This window comes from Bos grunniens, chromosome 27 (assembly GCF_055505025.1).
Source record: "Bos grunniens cultivar Pamir isolate PY7600 chromosome 27, Bosgru_T2T1.0, whole genome shotgun sequence".
NCBI classification, from domain to species: Eukaryota; Metazoa; Chordata; class Mammalia; order Artiodactyla; family Bovidae; genus Bos; species Bos grunniens.
In genome coordinates this window covers 43,490,184-43,511,376 of record NC_141191.1, presented here as the reverse complement: position 1 = coordinate 43,511,376, position 21,193 = coordinate 43,490,184, and the positions used below count along the sequence as shown (strand labels likewise).

Here is a 21,193-nt window from a genome sequence, read left to right as displayed (position 1 = left end):
GAAGGGAGTTTGCATGGAAAATCTTCCACGAGGGAAATGACACCCATCAGTATGAACCGAGCTAACACGTTGAATTTGGGGGTCTAGGGTCAAAGGTTAGGAGAAAAGGAGGTAGTTGGAGGAAGGGAAGGAGAGGAGAGGTGGTGAGGTAGGTGATGAATGAGGAAGACTGACTTATGAATTTTAATATGATGTTTGCTCCAAAGTTTATGATCATTTCATTTAAAATAAGGTAAATAAAACGTTCAACAACAAAATTAAAGTCTTTCTCTGACTTACTACCTCTTTTATTTTTATTTATTTATTTTTTCACTACCTCTTTTATAAAACATCAGCTGAATACCCTGGGTTAAGCTCTGTTTACCTTTACAGTGAACTTTACCTCCTGGCTTCCCTGGTGGCTCAGATGGTAAAGCGTCTGCCTGCAATGCGGGAGACCCGGGTTTGATCCCTGGGTCGGGAAGATCCCCTGGAGAAGGAAATGGCAATCCACTCCAGTACTCTTGCCTGGAAAATTCCATGGACGGAGGAGCCTGGTAGGCTACAGTCCATGGGGTCACACAGAGTCGGACACGACTGAGCAACTTCACTCACGTATCTCCTAGGCTAGGTTGTTGGACCAAAACATGTTTGCCAGAAACTCAACGTCATGTTGATAATGAAGATGTAAGTCTGCAAATTCAGGTTCACTTTCCTCAAGCACACTGACTGTTGTTTGCCGGCGTATTCTTGTCCAGTGTCTTCTGCAAGTGAGTCTGGAGAGGATGTGATTACTGAGGGACAACCAGCATTCACCCAGGGACTGCAGCCTGTGCCAACAGCCGGTTTGGACAGTTTCAGCACAGAATTGAACCTAAGCAGCCTCAAAGATAGTCCCTAATGGAGCCCTGGAAAGTGAGCATATTCAGTCGGGTTCACACTGGCAAACGGCTCGGGGTTGAGGCCAACTCTGTCCCCGGAAATGCTCGAGATAAAGCAGGAGGAGAAATGGTCATTTCTTGGGAGGTTAACACGTTATAAAATATCAATGCGTTTTTAAACTGAAAAGGAGCCTTTATCAATTTCTTTTTATTTAATCATTTTTTCTACCTGTTGGATAGCATCATAGACACAGTGGACGTGAGTCTGAGCAAACTCTGAGAGACAGTGGCCAGCGTGCCTGCTGCAGCCTGGCGTGCTGCAGTCCGCGGGGTCGCAAACGGTCGGACACCACTGAGCGACTGAGTAACAGCGCCACCAGATCTCACACTCTCGCAAAACTTCATCTAGTTATTTTCAATTTGAAAAAAAAATTGTCTTGAATATGTGCCCCCCCCCCCCCCCAAATGAAGAGGTCCATCAGACACCCGGGTGATCACAGCCCATGAATGTCGGGGTTTGGTTTGAATTCAAACCGAACCTTCCGGCTGCGTTCCGGAAGCTCCGGGGAGGGGCCGTCCCGCAGTTACCTTGCAGCCTTCGCACGTGATGCAGCGGTAGTGGTAGCCTGTGGCTTTGTCACCGCACACGACGCACAACTCGTCCTTGTCTAAGTAACTGGGGATGTAGCCTGTGGGGAGGACAGAAGAGGAGGTGAGAAAGACATCATGTTCAAGTCAGAGATGCCACAGCCAGGAGGAGGACTGGGGAGGACCAACGGAGGGCGGAGGACGGCACGACCGAGTTGTTTTATGCGTTTTAACACAACTTTTGCTTTATGGTTTGCACATTGTGATCATTTAGTTTTAAATATAGAAAGTAAATAAAACACTGAACAAGAAAACATTTTAAAAGTCTTTCCCACCCTCTCCTTCCCACACTGCCCCGCCCCGCCCCGTCATGTCCATAAGTCTGCTCTCCATGTCTGTGGGAAGGAGAGGGTGGGACCAATGGAGAGAGCACCGTGGAAACATGTACATTACCATCGGTAAAACCGACAGCCAGTGGGGATTTGCTGTATGACCTAGGGAACTCAAACCGGGGCTCTGGGACAACCTAGAGGGGTGGGATGGGGTGGGAGGTGGGACGGAGGCTCAAGAGGCAGGGGACATATGTACTCAGTTCAGTGGCTCAGTCGTGTCCAACTCCAAAGTATTGGAGTTTCAGCTTCAGCATCAGTCCTTCCAATGATTATTCAGGACTGATTTCCTTTAGGATGGACTGATTGGTTGGTCTCCTTGCAGTGCAATGGACTCTCAAGACATATGTATACCTGTGGCTGATTCACGTTGATGTATGGCAGAAACCAACACAATATTGTAAAGCAATTATCTTCCAATTAAATATAAATAAATTTTAAAAAGTTTTTATCTGACAATACACTTCCTCAGTAGATTTCTCCAGGATCTTAGGTCATACTTGCAGAGTTAGTATCAGGCCCAGGATTTCTGAGTGCCTTGGAAACAGCTGTGCACACTCGCTGTGCAGGCAGGAATGGCCCTTGGAGCCAACGGGTGCAGCAAAGAGGCCAGTATTTTATTTTAAAATACTTAATATAAGTGAATTCATCATTTTTGTTATATGTAACATTATGAGTAATTATTAAAAAGAAAACATAAGGTCTTTTAAGAGCTACCTGTTCTTTGTTCCTGAAAGGATTTGTTCCATGATCATACCCCAATCACAACTTAGATTACTGAGCTGGGGAAACAGTTTCTTTACTCGTCCTAATGCTGTGATACAATAGGTCCCTTGGGTAAACCATGGGTTTTCCACACTGATTAGACCTTAGAATCATCCTGCTTAAAAGCATGGAATCTTATGGGGAATTCCACGTGGTCCAGTGGTTAGGACTCTGCACTTTCACTGGTGAGGGCCCAGGTTCAGTTCCTGGTCAGGGAACTAAGACCCCACATACCACATGGTACAGTCAAAAAAGAAAATTGAATCTTGGAATCAACCATTTAAAAATACTGAATCTGAGACCAGCCCCCTGAGAATCTTATTTCAGTGGTCTTAGGGTGTAGAAACACAGGCACTGAATTTCCTAAACGCTCTCTGGGTGATTCTTATGTACATCTAGAACTGAGACTCCCTGGGCTGGGTTTATACGGAGGGATCCAGAGAGGCCAGGATATGAGACACATGGGGTGCCATGGATCACAGTCTCTTTCGAAAGGCTTATTTCTGAACCTGTGCTTAGGGGACTTGATCCCTTGGCAATCTAGGTACCATGCAATAAATTAAGAAAACTTTATAGCTGGAAAGGCTCTGAGAGAGCAAGTAATTTTGAGATGAACCGGTCTTCATCAGTTTGGCCTTCCTCAGGCTCACACCAGAAATTAACAGCAGAGAAGAAAGCCCAGATCTTGACTTCTGGCTCTCCGAAAGTGTTGGTGTTGGTCTTTTTCTTTTTTTTGGTCTTTTTCTAAAAATAACTTCAAAAGTAGAATGAATAAGGCCATCTAAAAAAAAAAAAGGTTCTGCAGGGCTTCCCTGGTGACTCAGTGGTAAAGAATTGGACACAATTACCAATGCAGGAGACACCTGCTGGGTCCCTGGTTCGGGATGACCCCACATGCTGAGGAGTAGCTGAGTTCATGTACTACAACTACTGAGCTTGTGTTCCCTGGAGCCTGTGCTCTGCAACAAGAGAAGCCACCATGAAGACAAGCCTGCACGTCGTACCTAGAGAGCAGCCCCGCTCACTGCAACTGCAGAAAGCCTGCACTGCCACAGAACACCCAGCACAGCCAAAAATAAGAGTGAATAAACAAATACATTTTAAGAAAAGGTTCTGCAAACTCGTGATGTGATTACACAGCTCAGCAACTGGGTTGTTGTTGTTGTTCAGTCGCTCAGTAGTGGCAGACTCTCTGTGACCCCGTGGACTGCAGCACCCCAGGCCTCCCTGTCCATCACCAGCTCCCGGAGCTCACTCAAACTCATGTCCATTGAGCTGGTGATGTCATCCAGCCATCTCTTCCTCTGTCATCCCCATCTCCTCTGCCTTTAATCTTTCCCAGCATCAGGGTCTCTTCCAGTAAGTCAGTTCTTTGCATCAGGTGGCCAAAGTATTGGAGTTTCAGCTTCAGTATCAGTCCCTCCAATGAATTTCAGGACTGATTTCCTTCAGGATGGACTGGTTGGATCTCCTTGCAGTCCAAGGGACTCTCAAGAGTCCTCTCCAACACCACAGTTCAAAAGCATCAGTTCTTCGGTGCTCAGCCTTCTTTCTGGTCCAACTCTCACATCTGTAATTGACCACTAGAAAAACCATAGCTTTGACTAGATGGAACTTTGTTGGCAAAGTGATGTCTCTGCTTTTTAATACACTGTCTAGGTTGGTCACAGCTTTTCTTCCAAGGAACTAGCATCTTTTAATTTCATGTCTGCAGTAAATAGTGGTTTTGCTTACTACGAAACAAATCCAACTGTGATAACACTTTTTATTACTGCACTCTGAGCTTATTAAATTCCATGACACAGGAAATTAAAGACACGAACAGAAGCTATGTACTTCCCACCCGTGCCTGCCTCTTTCCTTTCCTTGTACACAATGTCCAAATATAAGAAATGCTTCAGAGAGCAAATCCAGTTTCATAGGTACCAGAGGTTTATCACAGAAGCACAGAGCTTCAGAGAAAACCAAAAAGCCCTGATTTGTTGGGATGTGGAGAGGCTGAGAAAACAAAATCATTCTTTCTCTTGATCATGGTCTTTACGAACGTCTTTGACTCAGGAAACCCTTACTGTGTCCAAAAAAGATCAGCCAGGTTGAAATGACAGATGACTTACTATATGTTTTATCATGACATTTTCATCAATCTTTCATTAAACTGGGTCACGGAGGGCTTACTTTTCAGGAAAAAAGCCTTTGAGAAAACAGAAGAAAATGAACCCTTTTCATAATGACTGTGCTCAGACTTTATTTTAGAAGATTCTCCCTTTTGGGAGGGAGAGAAATGAGTTCAAAGCAAGATTTGGTAAGGCACAAGGATTATCTTTTTAAACATCACAGCTTTTCTTAGTTTACTTTAGCATCATGCAAACATGAATCATCTGTTGAGTTCACTTCAACTGTTTCAAAATTCTCATCAGATATTAAAAAAAAAGAGAATTCTGGGAGGGATCTGGGCAGAGAAAAAGGAGAACTGAGAGATCTGTGTGTTCATCCAATCAGTCGTCTATTTGTGAATTTAGAAAACATTTATTTTAGCAGCTGCCACTGCGCTTGGGCTTCCCTGGTGCCTCAGACGGTAAAGAATCCCACCTGCAAGGCAGGAGACCTGGGTTTGACCCCTGGGTTGGGAAGATCCCCTGAGAAGGGAATGGCCACCCACTCCAGTATCCTTTGCTCAAGTGTTCCATGGACAGAGGAGCTTGGCGGGCTATATACAATCCACAGGGTCGCGAAGAGTTGGACACGACTGAACAATTAACACTGTACTTAGTGCTTGTAATATAAAAACAACTAAGACACGGTTTCATCCTTGCGGAAGCATATGTGTAAGCAACTGAGTTCTGTATTTCCAGTCTTGGTTATTTCTCAAGGAGAGAGAAACAGCTGAAAATGAAGGAAAAAACATGAAAAGATAATCAATGTCATTGCAAGGAAATGCAAATCAGGGTTATACTGAGGTACTACTTAACACCCTCTAGGTTGGTTATGATAAAATGGCAGATAATAACACATGTTGGTGAGGATATGGAGAAATCAGAGCACTCGTATATTGCTGGTAGGAATGTGAAAAGTGCTTTGGAAAAGCACTTTGGCAGTTCCTCAAAAGGTTAACACAAAGTGACCTATGACCCAGCAATCCCACTCTGAAATACACGCTCAAGAGAGCTGAAAACATGTGTCTGTGCCTTATGGCCCAGCAATCCCACTCTGAGATACACACTCAAGAGAGCTGAAAACATGTGTCTGTACAGAAACTTGGACAAAGCAGCACCATGCACAATATTCAGAACGTAGAGACCACCCAAATGTCCATCAGATGATGAGTGGGCAGACAAAATATAGTATATTTGTACAATGGAATCCTGTTCAGTCACGAAAAGGAAGTAAGTACTGTTACACGCTACAGCATGGAAGAACCTGGAAAGCACGCCATGAAAGAAGCCAGATACGAAACGCCATGTATCATCTACCTCTATTTCTGTGAAATATCGAGATTACGCAAATTCATAAAGACAGAAATTAGATTAGTGCTTGCCAAGGTCTGGTGGGAGGGGAGAATGGACGATGACTACTGAAGGATACAAAGTTTCTTTTCAAGGTAATGAAAATGTTCTGGAATTGTGCAGTGTTGATGGCTGCACAACTCTGTGAATATACTAGAAACCACTGAGTGAAAAAAACCCTTGTTTTGGGGACTTCCCTGGTTAGGGCTCTGCGCTTCCCCTGCAGGGGACTGCAGCTCAGTCCCTGGTCACAAACTAAGATCTCACATGCTGCATGGTGCAACAACATCAAAAAAAAAGAAATAAATGGAATTAAAAAAGAAAACCATTGTTTTGTATGGACATATTTTGCATAAATCTATGACTTTTATAGTATGTGAAACATGTCTCCATAAAGCTCCTAGTAGAAAGCAAAGAAACCAGGAGAGAAAAGAGGTTCCATTCAACAAACATATATATGAGGGGATCCCATGCCAGGCAACATGCCAAGGAGCTGAAGACAACCAAGTCTTAATTCTTGGGGCAGCTTTCAGTGTTTTGGGGGAAACAGACAATCATGGGTCACCTGCCTATGACATGGTCAGGGCTGGGGTAAGTCTCCGAGTCGCCCTCCTGCCCAGCCACGGCCCAAGTCCAGGATGGGCACTCTCAACCCTCCCCGTGCTTGTCAGTGGCAGCCCTCAGCACCTGGGGCATAACAGGCGTGAGCTTTCCCCTTCCTTAGACGTGGTCTCTGGTTCACTGCAAGTGCTACGGTTCCAGTGAGGGGGCAGGGATCATACGTCCACGCTGAAACCCTGGTGTCCGCCCCTGGTTCCTCTGATGGACAGCATCACAGTTTCTCCAGATCACTGCTGCCAGCCCTCTAGAGGGGAGAACACGGGGAGGAGGCCTGTATCTGGCACGTGCAGACAGGCAGGGTGGCAGTCTGGAGCGGTGCCCGAGAGGCTGAGGGTCTCCGCAAGGGCTTCCAGAAGAGCTAATAACGCAGACGCAGGGCCCGGCTTCCAGCTTCATGAAAACTGCATTAGGATGTTTGAACTTTGGTTAAAAAACCCCCAAACTCCACTCAAATGAAGATGTCCAGATTCAAGCTCATCTAAGACGTGGTGATCTGGGGGCAAGCATGCTTACTGATCAGCTAGATTCCTGCTTGCTTTGATAGCTCTCATCACAGGGTTTACTAGGGCTAGGACACAGGGCTAAGGAGAGCTGAAGGGCCATATGTGTTCCCACAATGCAGAAATGAAAATCACTATGTCTAGGCCAGTTCGGTTGAGACACCATCACCGAAAATGGAGATCTGAAGTCTGAGTCTTATACATCTTGCTCAACTGTCTACTTTGGGCCATGAAAACTACTGTTGGGACTTCCCAGGTGGTACAGTGGGTAAGAGTCTGCTTGCCCATGCAGGGGACACGGGTTCGATCGCAGGTCTGGGAAGATCCCACATGCCTCGGAGCAACTGAGCCCGTTGAGCTAGTGCTCTAGAGCCTGGGAGCTGTAGCTACTGAGCTCGAGTGCTGCAGCTGCTGAAGCCCACATGCCCCAGAGCCCGTGCTCCACAGCAAGAGGAGCCGGTGCCCTGCAACTGGAGAGCAGCCCCTGCTCGAAGAAACTAGAGGAGGCCCACACGCAGCAACAAAGACCCAGAGAAACTGAAACTAAAAGTAGATAAATAAGATAAATATTACAACTTCCCATGCATTAAAAATCCACTATTCATCACACTCAAAAAGAGTCATTGCTTGCTGGTTAGGTCTCTCCTTTTCATGATCGTAAACCCCAAACCCCAAAGTAGTATGCCACTGTCTGCTGCTGCTGCTGCTAAGTCACTTCGGTCGTGTCCAACTCTTTGCGACCCCATGGACTGCAGCCCACCAGGCTCCTCCATCCACGGGATTTTCCAGGCAAGAGTAGTGGAGTGGGGTGCCATCACCTTCTCCGATGCCACTGTCTGCTAGGCAACTCAAATCTAAGGAGAAATACTAACAAAATCTACAGAAAAATTCACAAGGTGTTGATTTACTCTACATACAGTTTTTGAGGGGTGGAGTTCATTCTTAGGAAAAAGAAACAATAGCTCCAACAGGGATCTGTGTCCAGAGAACCAACTAGTGATCAGGTGTGTAGGAGTCAGACATACTCTGGAAATATGTAACATTACAGTGATCAGTCTCTAGGGATCAAAACCAACATGTACAGGGACGTCCCTGGTGGCACAGTGGGAGAGAATCCACCTGCCAACGCAGGGGACACAGGTTCGGTCCCTGATCCGGGAAGATCCCGCATGACGCAGAGCAACTAAGCCTGAGTGCCACAACCACTGAGGCTGGACACGAGAGGCCGGAACCACAACCACCGAGCCCACGTGCCGCAACTACTGAAGCCCTCATGCCTGGAGCCTGAGCTCCGCACCAAGAGAAGCCACTGCCGGGAGGGGTCCTCGAACCGCAGCTGGAGAGCAGCCCCGCCGCAACCCGAGAAAGCCTTCATCAAGCAACAGAGACCCCTCGCAGCCAAAGATAGACAAACACATAATTAAACAAGTAAACAAAATGACTGCGATATAAAAGAGTTAAAAACTGTGTACATTAGTTTCTTATAAAGTCCGGATTTTTTTAAGTAAAAATTATACAAATAATACAATTTATTGTAGAAAAATCGAAAGACGTAAATTAGCAAAAAACAAACTTACCTAGCAACTTTCTCCCACAGAGATAAGTACTGTAGCATTTTGATGTTTCTACATCTTAAATTAGGATCTTTGACTGTATGTGGACATATGCGCCTGTGTGCACTGAAACGCATACTCACAAAACACAGAGTCACCCAATTACTAAAAAAATGCATCTTCCTGGTAAAGTCAGATGGAATATACATATCCATGTTGTCAGGAAAGCTACATCTTATTGTAAAATTAAATTTTCTTATTGAAGTACAGTTGCTGTACAATATTATATAAATTACAGGTGTCTAATATAGTGAGTCACAACTTTTAAGGGTTATACTTCATTTATAGTTATTATAAAATATTGGCTATATTTAATGTGTTGTTACTATGTCCTTGTAGCTTCAGTTCAGTTCAGTTCAGTTCAGTCGCTCAGTCATGTCCAACTCTTTGCGACCCCATGAATCGCAGCACACCAGGCCTCCCTGTCCATCAACAACTCCCGGACTTCACTCAAACTCACCTCCATTGAGTTGGTGATGCCATCCAGCCATCTCATCCTCTGTCGTCCCCTTTTCTTCCTGCACCCAATCCCTCCCAGCATCAGAGTCTTTTCCAATGAGTCAACTCTTCGCATGAGGTGGCCAAAATACTGGAGTTTCAGCTTTAGCATCATACTTTCCAAAGAACACCCAGGACTGATCTCCTTTAGAATGGACTGGTTGGATCTCCTTGCAGTCCAAGGGACTCTCAAGAGTCTTCTCCAACACCACAGTTCAAAAGCATCAATTCTTCAGCACTCAGCCTCCTTCACAGTCCAACTCTCACATCCATACATGACCACAGGAAACACCATAGCCTTGACAAGACTGACCTTTGTTGGCAAAGTAATGTCTCTGCTTTTCAATATGCTATCTAGATTGGTCTCATCTTATACCTAATAATTTGTGCCCCTCCCCCACCCTATTTTGCCCCTCCCCCCTTCCCCACTAGTTTGTTCACTCTGTTTCTTTTTATTATACTCACTAGTGTGTTGTATTGTTTAGATTCTGCATATAAGTGATCTCATACAATTTTTGTCTTTCCCTGTCGGACTTATTTCACTCAGCATAATGCTGTCCAACCATGTTGTTGCAAATGGCAAAAGTTCATCTTTTTTTATGGCTGAGTAATATTTCCTTGTGTACATATACCACGTTTTCTGTATTCATTCATCTGTTTATAGACACTGAGGATGCTTCCGTATCTTGGCTATTGCAAATTATGCTGCTAAGAACATTGAGGTGCGTATATACTTTAAAATTAGAGTTTCTGTTTTTTTAAAAATGTCATTATTTATTTACTTATTTGGCTGCACTGGGTCTTAGCAGCAGCACTTGGGAACTTGGTTGCAGTGCTCAGGCTTCTCTCTTTTTGGCTCAGAAGTTGTAGCACATGGGCTTATTTGCCCCGGCATGTGGGATCTTAGTTCCCAGACCAGAGATTAAACCTGTGTCCCCTGCATTGGAAGGTGGATTCTTAACCACTGGACCACCAGGAAAGCCCCAGGGTTTTGCTTTTTTTCTGGTATTTATCTGGGAGCGAAATTTCCAGGTAATATAGTAGTACTGCTACTAAATACTAGGGCTTCCCTGGTGGCTCAGGTGGTAAAGAATCTGCCTGCAACGCAGGAGACCCAGGTTCAATCCCTGGGTCAGGAAGATTTCCTGGAGAAGGGAATGGCAACTCACTTCAGTATTCTTGACTGGTGAATCCCATGGACAGAGGAGCCTGCTGGGCTACAGTCTATGGGGTCGCAAAGAGCTGGACATGACTGAGCAACCGATACACATAGTAGTTCTATTTTTAGTTTTTTTGGCGAAAGCTCCATACTATTCTCCATAGCCGCCGCACTCATTTACATTCCCTTCAACAGTGTAAGGGATTGATTCCCTTTTCTCTACATCCTTGCCAACATTTGTTGTTTGTGTTCTTTTTGATGACAGTCATTCTGACAGGTGTGAGGTGATATTGTGATTCTGATTTGCATTTCCCTGGTGATTAGTCATGTGGAGCATCTTTTCACATACTTGTTCTCCATCTGCATAGGGAAGCTACATCTTGACTTCTTACACCCAGAGGTGATGTGCATTTTGTCAGATCAAGTGAAGATGGCAGAGATAAAGGAGAGAGAGCTACAGGTCTTTTCCTTCTCATCTTTGAGAACCAATCGTAGTGCAACTGGACACTCTGTGGCTTGAGGGACACGCCTTGGGAGGGCTGGAGACCACCCGGCAGAACTAGAAAGATGTAGGACCCTCCCCCACAACCTCATCACTACCTTTCTGCTTTACTCTTTGCCGTTGGCAGTAGGGCACTGAAGATTTCTTCCTGTCTGTAGCTCAACAATTTATGTGGAAGGTTGAACTGTCTGGCCTTTAAAGTTCTTGGGAACCCTGGAGTCTCGTGATAATTCAATGTGTGGGTGGAATGGATGCCTTCTGTGTTCTGACTGTGAGTCTGAAGAGTGGTTTGCTTTGCTCTTGTATTTCTCCTAGATTATCTTCGTGGAGAGTGGGTGAATAGGTGATTATGTCTGTAGTTAAAACATCAAAACCTCTACAGAAACATCTACTTAAGTGGTAGCAGTTGCACACTAGTGCACCCCACCCATGTCCTTCTTTTCTCCAAAATATTAACTCAGAACCATCTTATTTACCCAAAATAGTCACCACAGGCAACAGGACATCAGTCACTATGCCTGGGTCCATCATTCATCATCAAATAACTGTCACCAGGAGTGAGATCCCAGCAAGTGGAGAGGTGGGTGGGGAGTCTCTTTAGGCTACTGAATACACTTGACACATCACACGGTAACCAGTTCTCCTAGCGGCGTAACCACTGCCTTCTCTCCCTTCTCGGGGTCTCCATCCTTTTTCTTCCTCGTGCACGCCAAGCAGCCACATGCTGGCTGATACATATGCCCAGCTGAGGAAATGCATGCTGCCGGGAGTGCGCGCTCACTGGTGTCGGTACGGAGTTCTGCCTGGAAACAAATGTGAGAAACACAGCCCAGAGGCCTCGCTGTTCACCTGAGCACTGCATCTGTGAACTGTTCCAAGGGACTGACTGCTAAAGAAGCATGGTTAAACAAGGCCCATGACCACATGTGACAGTCCAAGGACGATGCATTTTGCCTAGCTTTTATGTTCTCAGATGCACTGTATCTTAGACTAATCAACTGTGCTGTCACTTTATCAAGGATATTAGTATGAAAGCAAACTCCGTCTGTTCGTTCAACAAAGGACCAGGAGAGTTTTTTTTAGTGAACACTTGCCAAGCATTAGTCTGACTAATTGCCAAGCATTACTCTGCACTAAAACAGATCGACATGCTAAAATATTACTAACATTTTTTTTTTTTTTACTTTTTTGGCTAAGAACTTTAAGATCTAATTCACATAACATACAATTCAACGGCTTTTAATATATTCACAGAGTTGTAAAATCACACTGTCATCAGCTTTAGAGCATTTTCATCCTCATCCTAAGAAAGTCTGTACCTTTAGAAATCACTTCCTATCCCTCTCAACTCCCCATCTGCTCTGCTCCAAGCAACCACTAATCTATTTTCTGTTTCTACCTATTTGCCTATTCTCGACATTCTGTATAACTGGAATTGTACCACATGTATTCTTTGATGACTGGTTTTCACTGAGCACAATATTTTAAAAGTTTATCCCTGTTGTTTTTAAAAGTTTGATTTTAATTTTTAAAAATTTGGTTCTCAGAGGGACTTCGAACGTGAAAGGGAAAGCTGTGTGCATTCATGTCAGAAATCATGCAACCGGAAGCAAGCCTGGCTTCTTGTTTTGCATTGGGTGGGATTCACTTGGTTTCTAGTTAATGAATGGGTAAGAGCAGAGGGCTGGCTAGTCTAACTTTTTTGAGTGGATTATAACAGCATCTCAGGCCCTAGTAAAGGAAACCCCTCATCGCCTTGGTGGACACACAGTCCTTAGGAACAGAACGTAAGGCAGACCTTGCTGGTAGGTGGAAAGGAGAAGAAGCTGCCTCGGAGGGTCGACCCAGCAGAAGGAGAGGGGAGCTGAGACCAGACCATCTGCTCATCTTCCCTTTCAGATAAGACCCCTTGCCTGGCACAGCCGTCCTGGCGTCTGAAAGGAGCAGCGGTTATCACAGGTGGTGGGAAACCCCTTGGGTCATTCAGAAAGGTGCTGGTTCATGGTGAGGTTAAGGCTATGGACCCTGAGCAGTTAGGGTGGGGCTATCGGATAAGAATATATTTTTATACCCCCAAGGAAGCTAAACTGTTAGCATGTTCGGTCACTCTTCCAATTTTACCTGGAACTTTCTCAAATTATCCCACAGCTAGGTCTTTCTGATTGAAGCTTTCCCCCCACAGGACCTTCAACATCATGTTATTTCTTTATATATTAAAAAAAATCTTGAACAGTCCATTGCTTAGCTTTTTCCCAACATAATAATCCTGATTTATGTTATGTTTAATTCTTGGTATTAGATACCAAGTTTTGCATCATGTTAGTATGTAACCCTTTGATAAACACCATATTCATTCATCCATCCATCCATTTACTTAACAAACATGTATGCTCCAGTGTGTAAGGAATGGGGTTCAAACTTGAAGCAGTGTTAACTTTCAAGGTCTGCAGTTTCCCAACAGAGCTGCCCAGATACTCCCATTCAGGGAATCTTTCCTTAGAACAGCGTGACTTTTCTTTACATCCTGCCCTCTGACTGGCTGGGGTGAAGATACAAGAGGTGCAAGTCTTCAAACTCTACTCAGGAAGGCGGGGAGGGGAAGAAAAGGGAAGGGAAGCAGAAAGGAGGCCGGGTCAGAGGTGTCAGTCCATGAAGGGGAGAGGACATGAACATAAGGGTCTCTGGATTTCCTTTTTCTGGAATCTTAAGGCAGAAAAAGGGGCAAAACAAGGTTTAGATGGTTTCTTCTAACTCAAGAGTTCTTGAAACTAAAATAAATCATTTTTAGGATGAGGCTAGGGCATGATACAGATTTCCCAGATGGCTCTGTGGTTAAAGAATCTACCTGCAATCCAGGAGATGCAGGTTCAATTCCTGAGTTGGGAAGATCCCCTGGAGAAGGGCATAGCAACCCACTCTAGTATCCTTGCCTGAGAAATCCCACGGACAGAGAAGCCTGGAGGGCTATTGTCCACAGGGTCGCAAAAGAGTCAGACATGACTCATGCAAGGGGCAGAATACAGTTTTACACACAAGAAGTCCCTAACTAACCTTTATTCTCCCAGTCCCCATGGACTCCAACCCTCAGGAGCTGACACAACCTTTCAATCTACAATTAGAGCTAAACCACTTGAAGATGCAAATCACGAAGAAAGGGAAAAGACCGGTATAATGAGTCCGTCAAAATGTTAACCAAAAGGATACATACACTAGAAGTCTGCACTGTTTGGCTTTCAGAGTGTTTAAAAATCTCAGCCAGTTTTTAAAACCAGGATTTCACATAAAATGTAGCTTCGTGTGAAAAATGGGAAGATCTGGCGTACTGAGCCCAAATCCTCCCAAAGCACCAATAAGGCAACCCCCCTCCTAACAGAGAGACCCCTGGCTCTCTGCAGTCAGCACCCTGAAGTGGCCAGTGTCAGCGACCCCTTAGACCTAGACCACTAGACCACTTAGGTCTAGTCTCGCATCATCTTTTGATGAGTAAAGAAATATTTCACAGGCCGCATCCTCGCAAGCGCTCCGTTCGCGCCCGCGTCTCTCGCTGACTGACCGCCCGGCCGGCCAGCTGAGGAGCAGCCGCCGCCGGGCCCTGCCGCCGCCGCCGCCCCCGGAGCGCCGCGCCCCCCGCCGCCCCCGCCCGGCCCGGCCCGGCCGCCCCGCCGCGCCGCCGCCCCGCGGCCCCGGCCGGAGGAGACAGGGTGTGTGCTCTTGACTGGGCTGCGGGGGAACACCTTCCAGCAAAGGGCTTTTTCAGAGGAGGTGATTGTGCCACTTGCTGTGAGCGCGTCAGCCCCGGTGACCCCAGGAAGGCGCTGGCCCTGAGTCGCAGACTTCTCCAGACAGCGGGAGGATTCAGCCACCTGTACAAACCCACACACAGTGAGGAATAGCCACAATAAAGAGAACTCCACAAACTGCCAGAATACAGAAAGGACACCCCATACTCAGCAATTTAAACAAGATGAAGAGACAGAGGAATAGCCAGCAGATAAAGGAACAGGATAAATGCCCACCAAACCAAACAAAAGAGGAAGAGATAGGGAATCTACCTGATAAAGAATTCCGAATAATGATAGTGAAATTGATCCAAAATCTAGAAATTAAAATGGAATCACAGATAAATAGCTTGGAGACAAGGATTGAGAAGATGCAAGAAAGGTTTAACAAGGACCTAGAAGAAATAAAAAAGAGTCAATATACAATGAATAATGCAATAAATGAAATTAAAAACACTCTGGAGGCAACAAATAGTAGAATAACAGAGGCAGAAGATAGGATTAGTGAATTAGAAGATAGAATGGTAGAAATAAATGAATCAGAGAGAATAAAAGAAAAACGAATTAAAAGAAATGAGGACAATCTCAGAGACCTCCAGGACAATATTAAACGCTACAACATTCGAATCATAGGGGTTCCAGAAGAAGAAGACAAAAAGAAAGACCATGAGAAAATACTTGAGGAGATAATAGTTGAAAACTTCCCTAAACTGGGGAAGGAAATAATCACCCAAGTCCAAGAAACCCAGAGAATCCCAAACAGGATAAACCCAAGGCGAAACACCCCAAGACACATATTACTCAAATTAACAAAGATCAAACACAAAGAACAAATATTAAAAGCAGCAAGGGAAAAACAACAAATAACACACAAGGGAATTCCCATAAGGATAACAGCTGATCTTTCAATAGAAACTCTTCAAGCCAGGAGGGAATGGCAAGACATACTTAAAATGATGAAAGAAAATAACCTACAGCCCAGATTATTGTACCCAGCAAGGATTTCATTCAAGTATGAAGGAGAAATCAAAAGCTTCTCAGATAAGCAAAAGCTGAGAGAATTCTGCACCACCAAACCAGCTCCCCAACAAATACTAAAGGATATTCTCTAGACAGGAAACACAAAAATGGTGTATAAATTCGAACCCCAAACAATAAAGTAAATGGCAACGGGATCATACTTATCAGTAATTACCTTAAACGTAAATGGGTTGAATGCGCCAACCAAAAGACAAAGACTGGCTGAATGGATACAAAAACAAGACCCCTACATATGTTGTCTACAGGAGACCCACCTCAAAACAGGGGACACATACAGACTGAAAGTGAAGGGCTGGAAAAAGATTTTCCATGCAAATAGGGACCAAAAGAAAGCAGGAGTAGCAATACTCATATCAGATAAAATAGACTTTAAAACAAAGGCTGTGAAAAGAGACAAAGAAGGTCACTACATAATGATCAAAGGATCAATCCAAGAAGAAGATATAACAATTATAAATATATATGCACCCAACACGGGAGCATCGCAGTATGTAAGACAAATGCTAACAAGTATGAAAGGAGAAATTAACAATAACACAATAATAGTGGGAGACTTTAATACCCCACTCACACCTATGGATAGATCAACTAAACAGAAAATTAATAAGGAAACACAAACTTTAAACGATACAATAGACCAGTTAGACCTAATTGATATCTATAGGACATTTCATCCCAAAACAATGAATTTCACCTTTTTCTCAAGCGCACATGGAACCTTCTCCAGGATAGATCACATCCTGGGCCATAAAGCTAGCCTTGGTAAATTCAAAAAAATAGAAATCATTCCAAGCATCTTTTCTGACCACAATGCAGTAAGATTAGATCTCAATTACAGGAGAAAAACTATTAAAAATTCCAACATATGGAGGCTGAACAACACGCTGCTGAATAACCAACAAATCACAGAAGAAATCAAAAAAGAAATCAAAATTTGCATAGAAACGAATGAAAATGAAAACACAACAACCCAAAACCTGTGGGACACAGTAAAAGCAGTCCTAAGGGGAAAGTTCATAGCAATACAGGCACACCTCAAGAAACAAGAAAAAAGTCAAATAAATAACCTAACTCTACACCTCAAACAACTAGAAAAGGAAGAAATGAAGAACCCCAGGGTTAGTAGAAGGAAAGAAATCTTAAAAATTAGAGCAGAAATAAATGCAAAAGAAACAAAAGAGACCATAGCAAAAATCAACAAAGCCAAAAGCTGGTTCTTTGAAAGGATAAATAAAATTGACAAACCATTAGCCAGACTCATCAAGAAACAAAGGGAGAAAAATCAAATCAATAAAATTAGAAATGACAGTGGAGAGATCACAACAGACAATATAGAAATACAAAGGATCATAAGAGACTATTATCAACAATTATATGCCAATAAAATGGACAACGAGGAAGAAATGGACAAATTCTTAGAAAAGTACAACTTTCCAAAACTCGACCAGGAAGAAATAGAAAACCTTAACAGACCCATCACAAGCATGGAAATTGAAACTGTAATCAAAAATCTTCCAGCAAACAAAAGCCCAGGTCCAGACGGCTTCACAGCTGAATTCTACCAAAAATTTAGAGAAGAGCTAACACCTATCCTGCTCAAACTCTTCCAGAAAATTGCAGAGGAAGGTAAACTTCCAAACTCATTCTATGAGGCCACCATCACCCTAATACCAAAACCTGACAAAGATGCCACAAAAAAAGAAAACTATAGGCCAATATCACTGATGAACATAGATGCAAAAATCCTAAACAAAATTCTAGCAATCAGAATCCAACAACACATTAAAAAGATCATATACCATGACCAAGTGGGCTTTATCCCAGGGATGCAAGGATTCTTCAATATCTGCAAATCAATCAATGTAATACACCACATTAACAAATTGAAAAACAAAAACCATATGATTATCTCAATAGATGCAGAGAAAGCCTTTGACAAAATTCAACACCCATTTATGATAAAAACTCTCCAGAAAGCAGGAATAGAAGGAACATACCTCAACATAATAAAAGCTATATATGACAAACCCACAGCAAACATTATCCTCAATGGTGAAAAATTGAAAGCATTTCCTCTAAAGTCAGGAACAAAACAAGGGTGCCCACTTTCACCATTACTATTCAACATAGTTTTGGAAGTTTTGGCTACAGCAATCAGAGCAGAAAAAGAAATAAAAGGAATCCAAATTGGAAAAGAAGAAGTAAAACTCTCACTATTTGCAGATGACATGATCCTCTACATAGAAAACCCTAAAGACTCCACCAGAAAATTACTAGAACTAATCAATGATTATAGTAAAGTTGCAGGATATAAAATCAACACACAGAAATCCCTTGCATTCCTATACACTAATAATGAGAAAACAGAAAGAGAAATTAAGGAAACAATTCCATTCACCATTGCAACGAAGAGAATAAAATATTTAGGAATATATCTACCTAAAGAAACTAAAGACCTATATATAGAAAACTATAAAACACTGGTGAAAGAAATCAAAGAGGACACTAATAGATGGAGAAATATACCATGTTCATGGATTGGAAGAATCAATATAGTGAAAATGAGTATACTACCCAAAGCAATTTATAGATTCAATGCAATCCCTATCAAGCTACCAACAGTATTCTTCACAGAGCTAGAACAAATAATTTCACAATTTGTATGGAAATACAAAAAACCTCGAATAGCCAAAGCGATCTTGAGAAAGAAAAATGGAACTGGAGGAATCAACCTACCTGACTTCAGGCTCTACTACAAAGCCACAGTTATCAAGACAGTATGGTACTGGCACAAAGACAGAAATATAGATCAATGGAACAAAATAGAAAGCCCAGAGATAAATCCACGCACATATGGACACCTTATCTTTGACAAAGGAGGCAAGAATATACAGTGGATTAAAGACAATCTCTTTAACAAGTGGTGCTGGGAAATCTGGTCAACCACTTGTAAAAGAATGAAACTAGAACACTTTCTAACACCATATACAAAAATAAACTCAAAATGGATTAAAGATCTCAACATAAGACCAGAAACTATAAAACTCCTAGAGGAGAACATAGGCAAAACACTCTCTTACATACATCACAGCAGGATCCTCTATGACCCACCTCCCAGAATATTGGAAATAAAAGCAAAAATAAACAAATGGGACCTAATTAAACTTAAAAGCTTCTGCACATCAAAGGAAACTATTAGCAAGGTGAAAAGACAGCCTTCAGAATGGGAGAAAATAATAGCAAATGAAGCAACCGACAAACAACTAATCTCAAAAATATACAAGCAACTCCTACAGCTCAACTCCAGAAAAATAAATGACCCAATCAAAAAATGGGCCAAAGATCTAAATAGACATTTCTCCAAAGAAGACATACAGATGGCTAACAAACACTTGAAAAGATGTTCAACATCACTCTTTATCAGAGAAATGCAAATCAAAACCACTATGAGGTACCATTTCACACCAGTCAGAATGGCTGCCATCCAAAAGTCTACAAATAATAAATGCTGGAGAGGGTGTGGAGAAAAGGGAACCCTCTTACACTGTTGGTGGGAATGCAAATTAGTACAGCCACTATGGAGAACAGTGTGGAGATTCCTTAAAAAACTGGAAATAGAACTGCCTTATGATCCAGCAATCCCACTGCTGGGCATACACACTGAGGAAACCAGAAGGGAAAGAGACACGTGTACCCCAATGTTCATCGCAGCACTGTTTATAATAGCCAGGACATGGAAGCAACCTAGATGTCCATCAGCAGATGAATGGATAAGAAAGCTGTGGTACATATACACAATGGAGTATTACTCAGCCATTAAAAAGAATACATTTGAATCAGTTCTAATGAGGTGGATGAAACTGGAGACTATTATACAGAGTGAAGTAAGCCAGAAGGAAAAACATAAATACAGTATACTAACGCATGTATATGGAATTTAGAAAGATGGTAACGATAACCCTGTGTACGAGACTGCAAAAGAGACACTGATGTATAGAACAGTCTTATGGACTCTGTGGGAGAGGGTGGGAAGATTTGGGAGAATGTCATTGAAACATGTGAAATGTCATGTATGAAACGAGATGCCAGTCCAGGTTCAGTGCACGATGCTGGATGCTTGGGGCTGGTGCGCTGGGAAGGCCCAGGGGGATGGTATGGGGAGGTTGGGAGGGAGGAGGGTTCAGGATGGGGAGCATGTGATTTTTTTTTAAATAAAATTTTTGAAAAAAAAAAAAAAAAAAAAGAGAAATATTTCACAGAACTTGTATCTTTGGCCAAAGTGGGAAGACACAAGTAATTCAAGAAAAGTTAAATGATGCATTTCTTTATGGAAGTGAAAATTCTGATCCTGCGACATGTAAACAATGTGTGCGATGGTTAAAAAATTTAAACTGGGTTGTCTTTACGGAACAACTGCGTCTCTCAGTTACTGACGTCGGCTCTTTGGTTCTTACGGACATTGGTGTTTCAGAACTCTGGACCTAATGAGATCACTTCCCATTTTATCTAATTTTAGATTTTTAAATATTTTATTTTTGGCTGTGCCTCACGGCTTGTGAGAGCTTAACCCTAATCCTGACCCTAGCCCCGAGCAGGGATTGAACCCGGGTCACAGCAGCAAAAGTGCTGCGTCCTCACCACTGGACCGCCAGGGAATCCCCAATCTTTTCCTCTTTTTAAAGAGGCGATTGGTTAGAAAGCAGGAAGGTAAAGTGTTTTAGGACAACAGGGAAAGGAGGCAGCAGAAAAGGTCATCAGAAACGGGCATAGTGGCTGCCTCTGATCTCTGGTTTTGCTCTGAGAGTCAGTTTGTGGTATTGGGCTTCCCCAGGAGCAACCATAGTTATTTCATGCCCTGCAAGTCTGAGGAAAATGGGTGCCTTTTCTTTATCTGAATACCCTTCAGAATGAGAGTCAAGGTCTAGATCTAAGAATGCGGGCTAGCAGCTCTTTAGTCTGATGTCTCATGAAGGAAGGGGCAGCTGGGTTTGGCATCAGGATGGCATCCTTGTTCTAAGCTGCACTGGTCTCCCTGAGGTCACCCCTGTAGTCATGGAGTGGAAAGGAGAGGGGGTGCTTATGTCTACACAGAGCTGACCTAAACAAGCTTACCTGACGGAAGGAACGCAGTCCAAACCATGCGGACTGTCTCTAACACACATGCATAAGCAGCATGTTGCAGGTATACATGTAAATGGATGTTCAAGTGTACTCCATTTTGAATCGACTCAATACTCAAAAATCTAAACTTTTCCATTTGAAAGCTGAGGAGGCTTTTCCTATTTCACATGACAAAAAAGAACCTTTACAATATACCCTTTCTTTCAGATGTTTTCTAAATATTCAATTCTTTCAAGGCAGTGGTTCTCAACTGG

At 43.2% G+C, this 21,193-nt stretch overlaps 1 protein-coding gene across 30 annotated transcripts in view; it reads right to left on the bottom strand.

Moving 5' to 3' along the window:
- THRB (thyroid hormone receptor beta) overlaps nucleotides 1-21,193 on the bottom strand; it is a 445,747-nt gene that overhangs the window by 27,032 nt on the left and 397,522 nt on the right. For all 30 annotated transcript variants that reach the window (XM_086380846.1, XM_086380832.1, XM_086380822.1 and 27 more), the window contains one exon: nucleotides 1,449-1,549. In XM_086380846.1, the coding sequence (XP_086236972.1) occupies nucleotides 1,449-1,549 (101 nt within the window). The remainder of the gene's footprint in view (nucleotides 1-1,448; nucleotides 1,550-21,193) is intronic.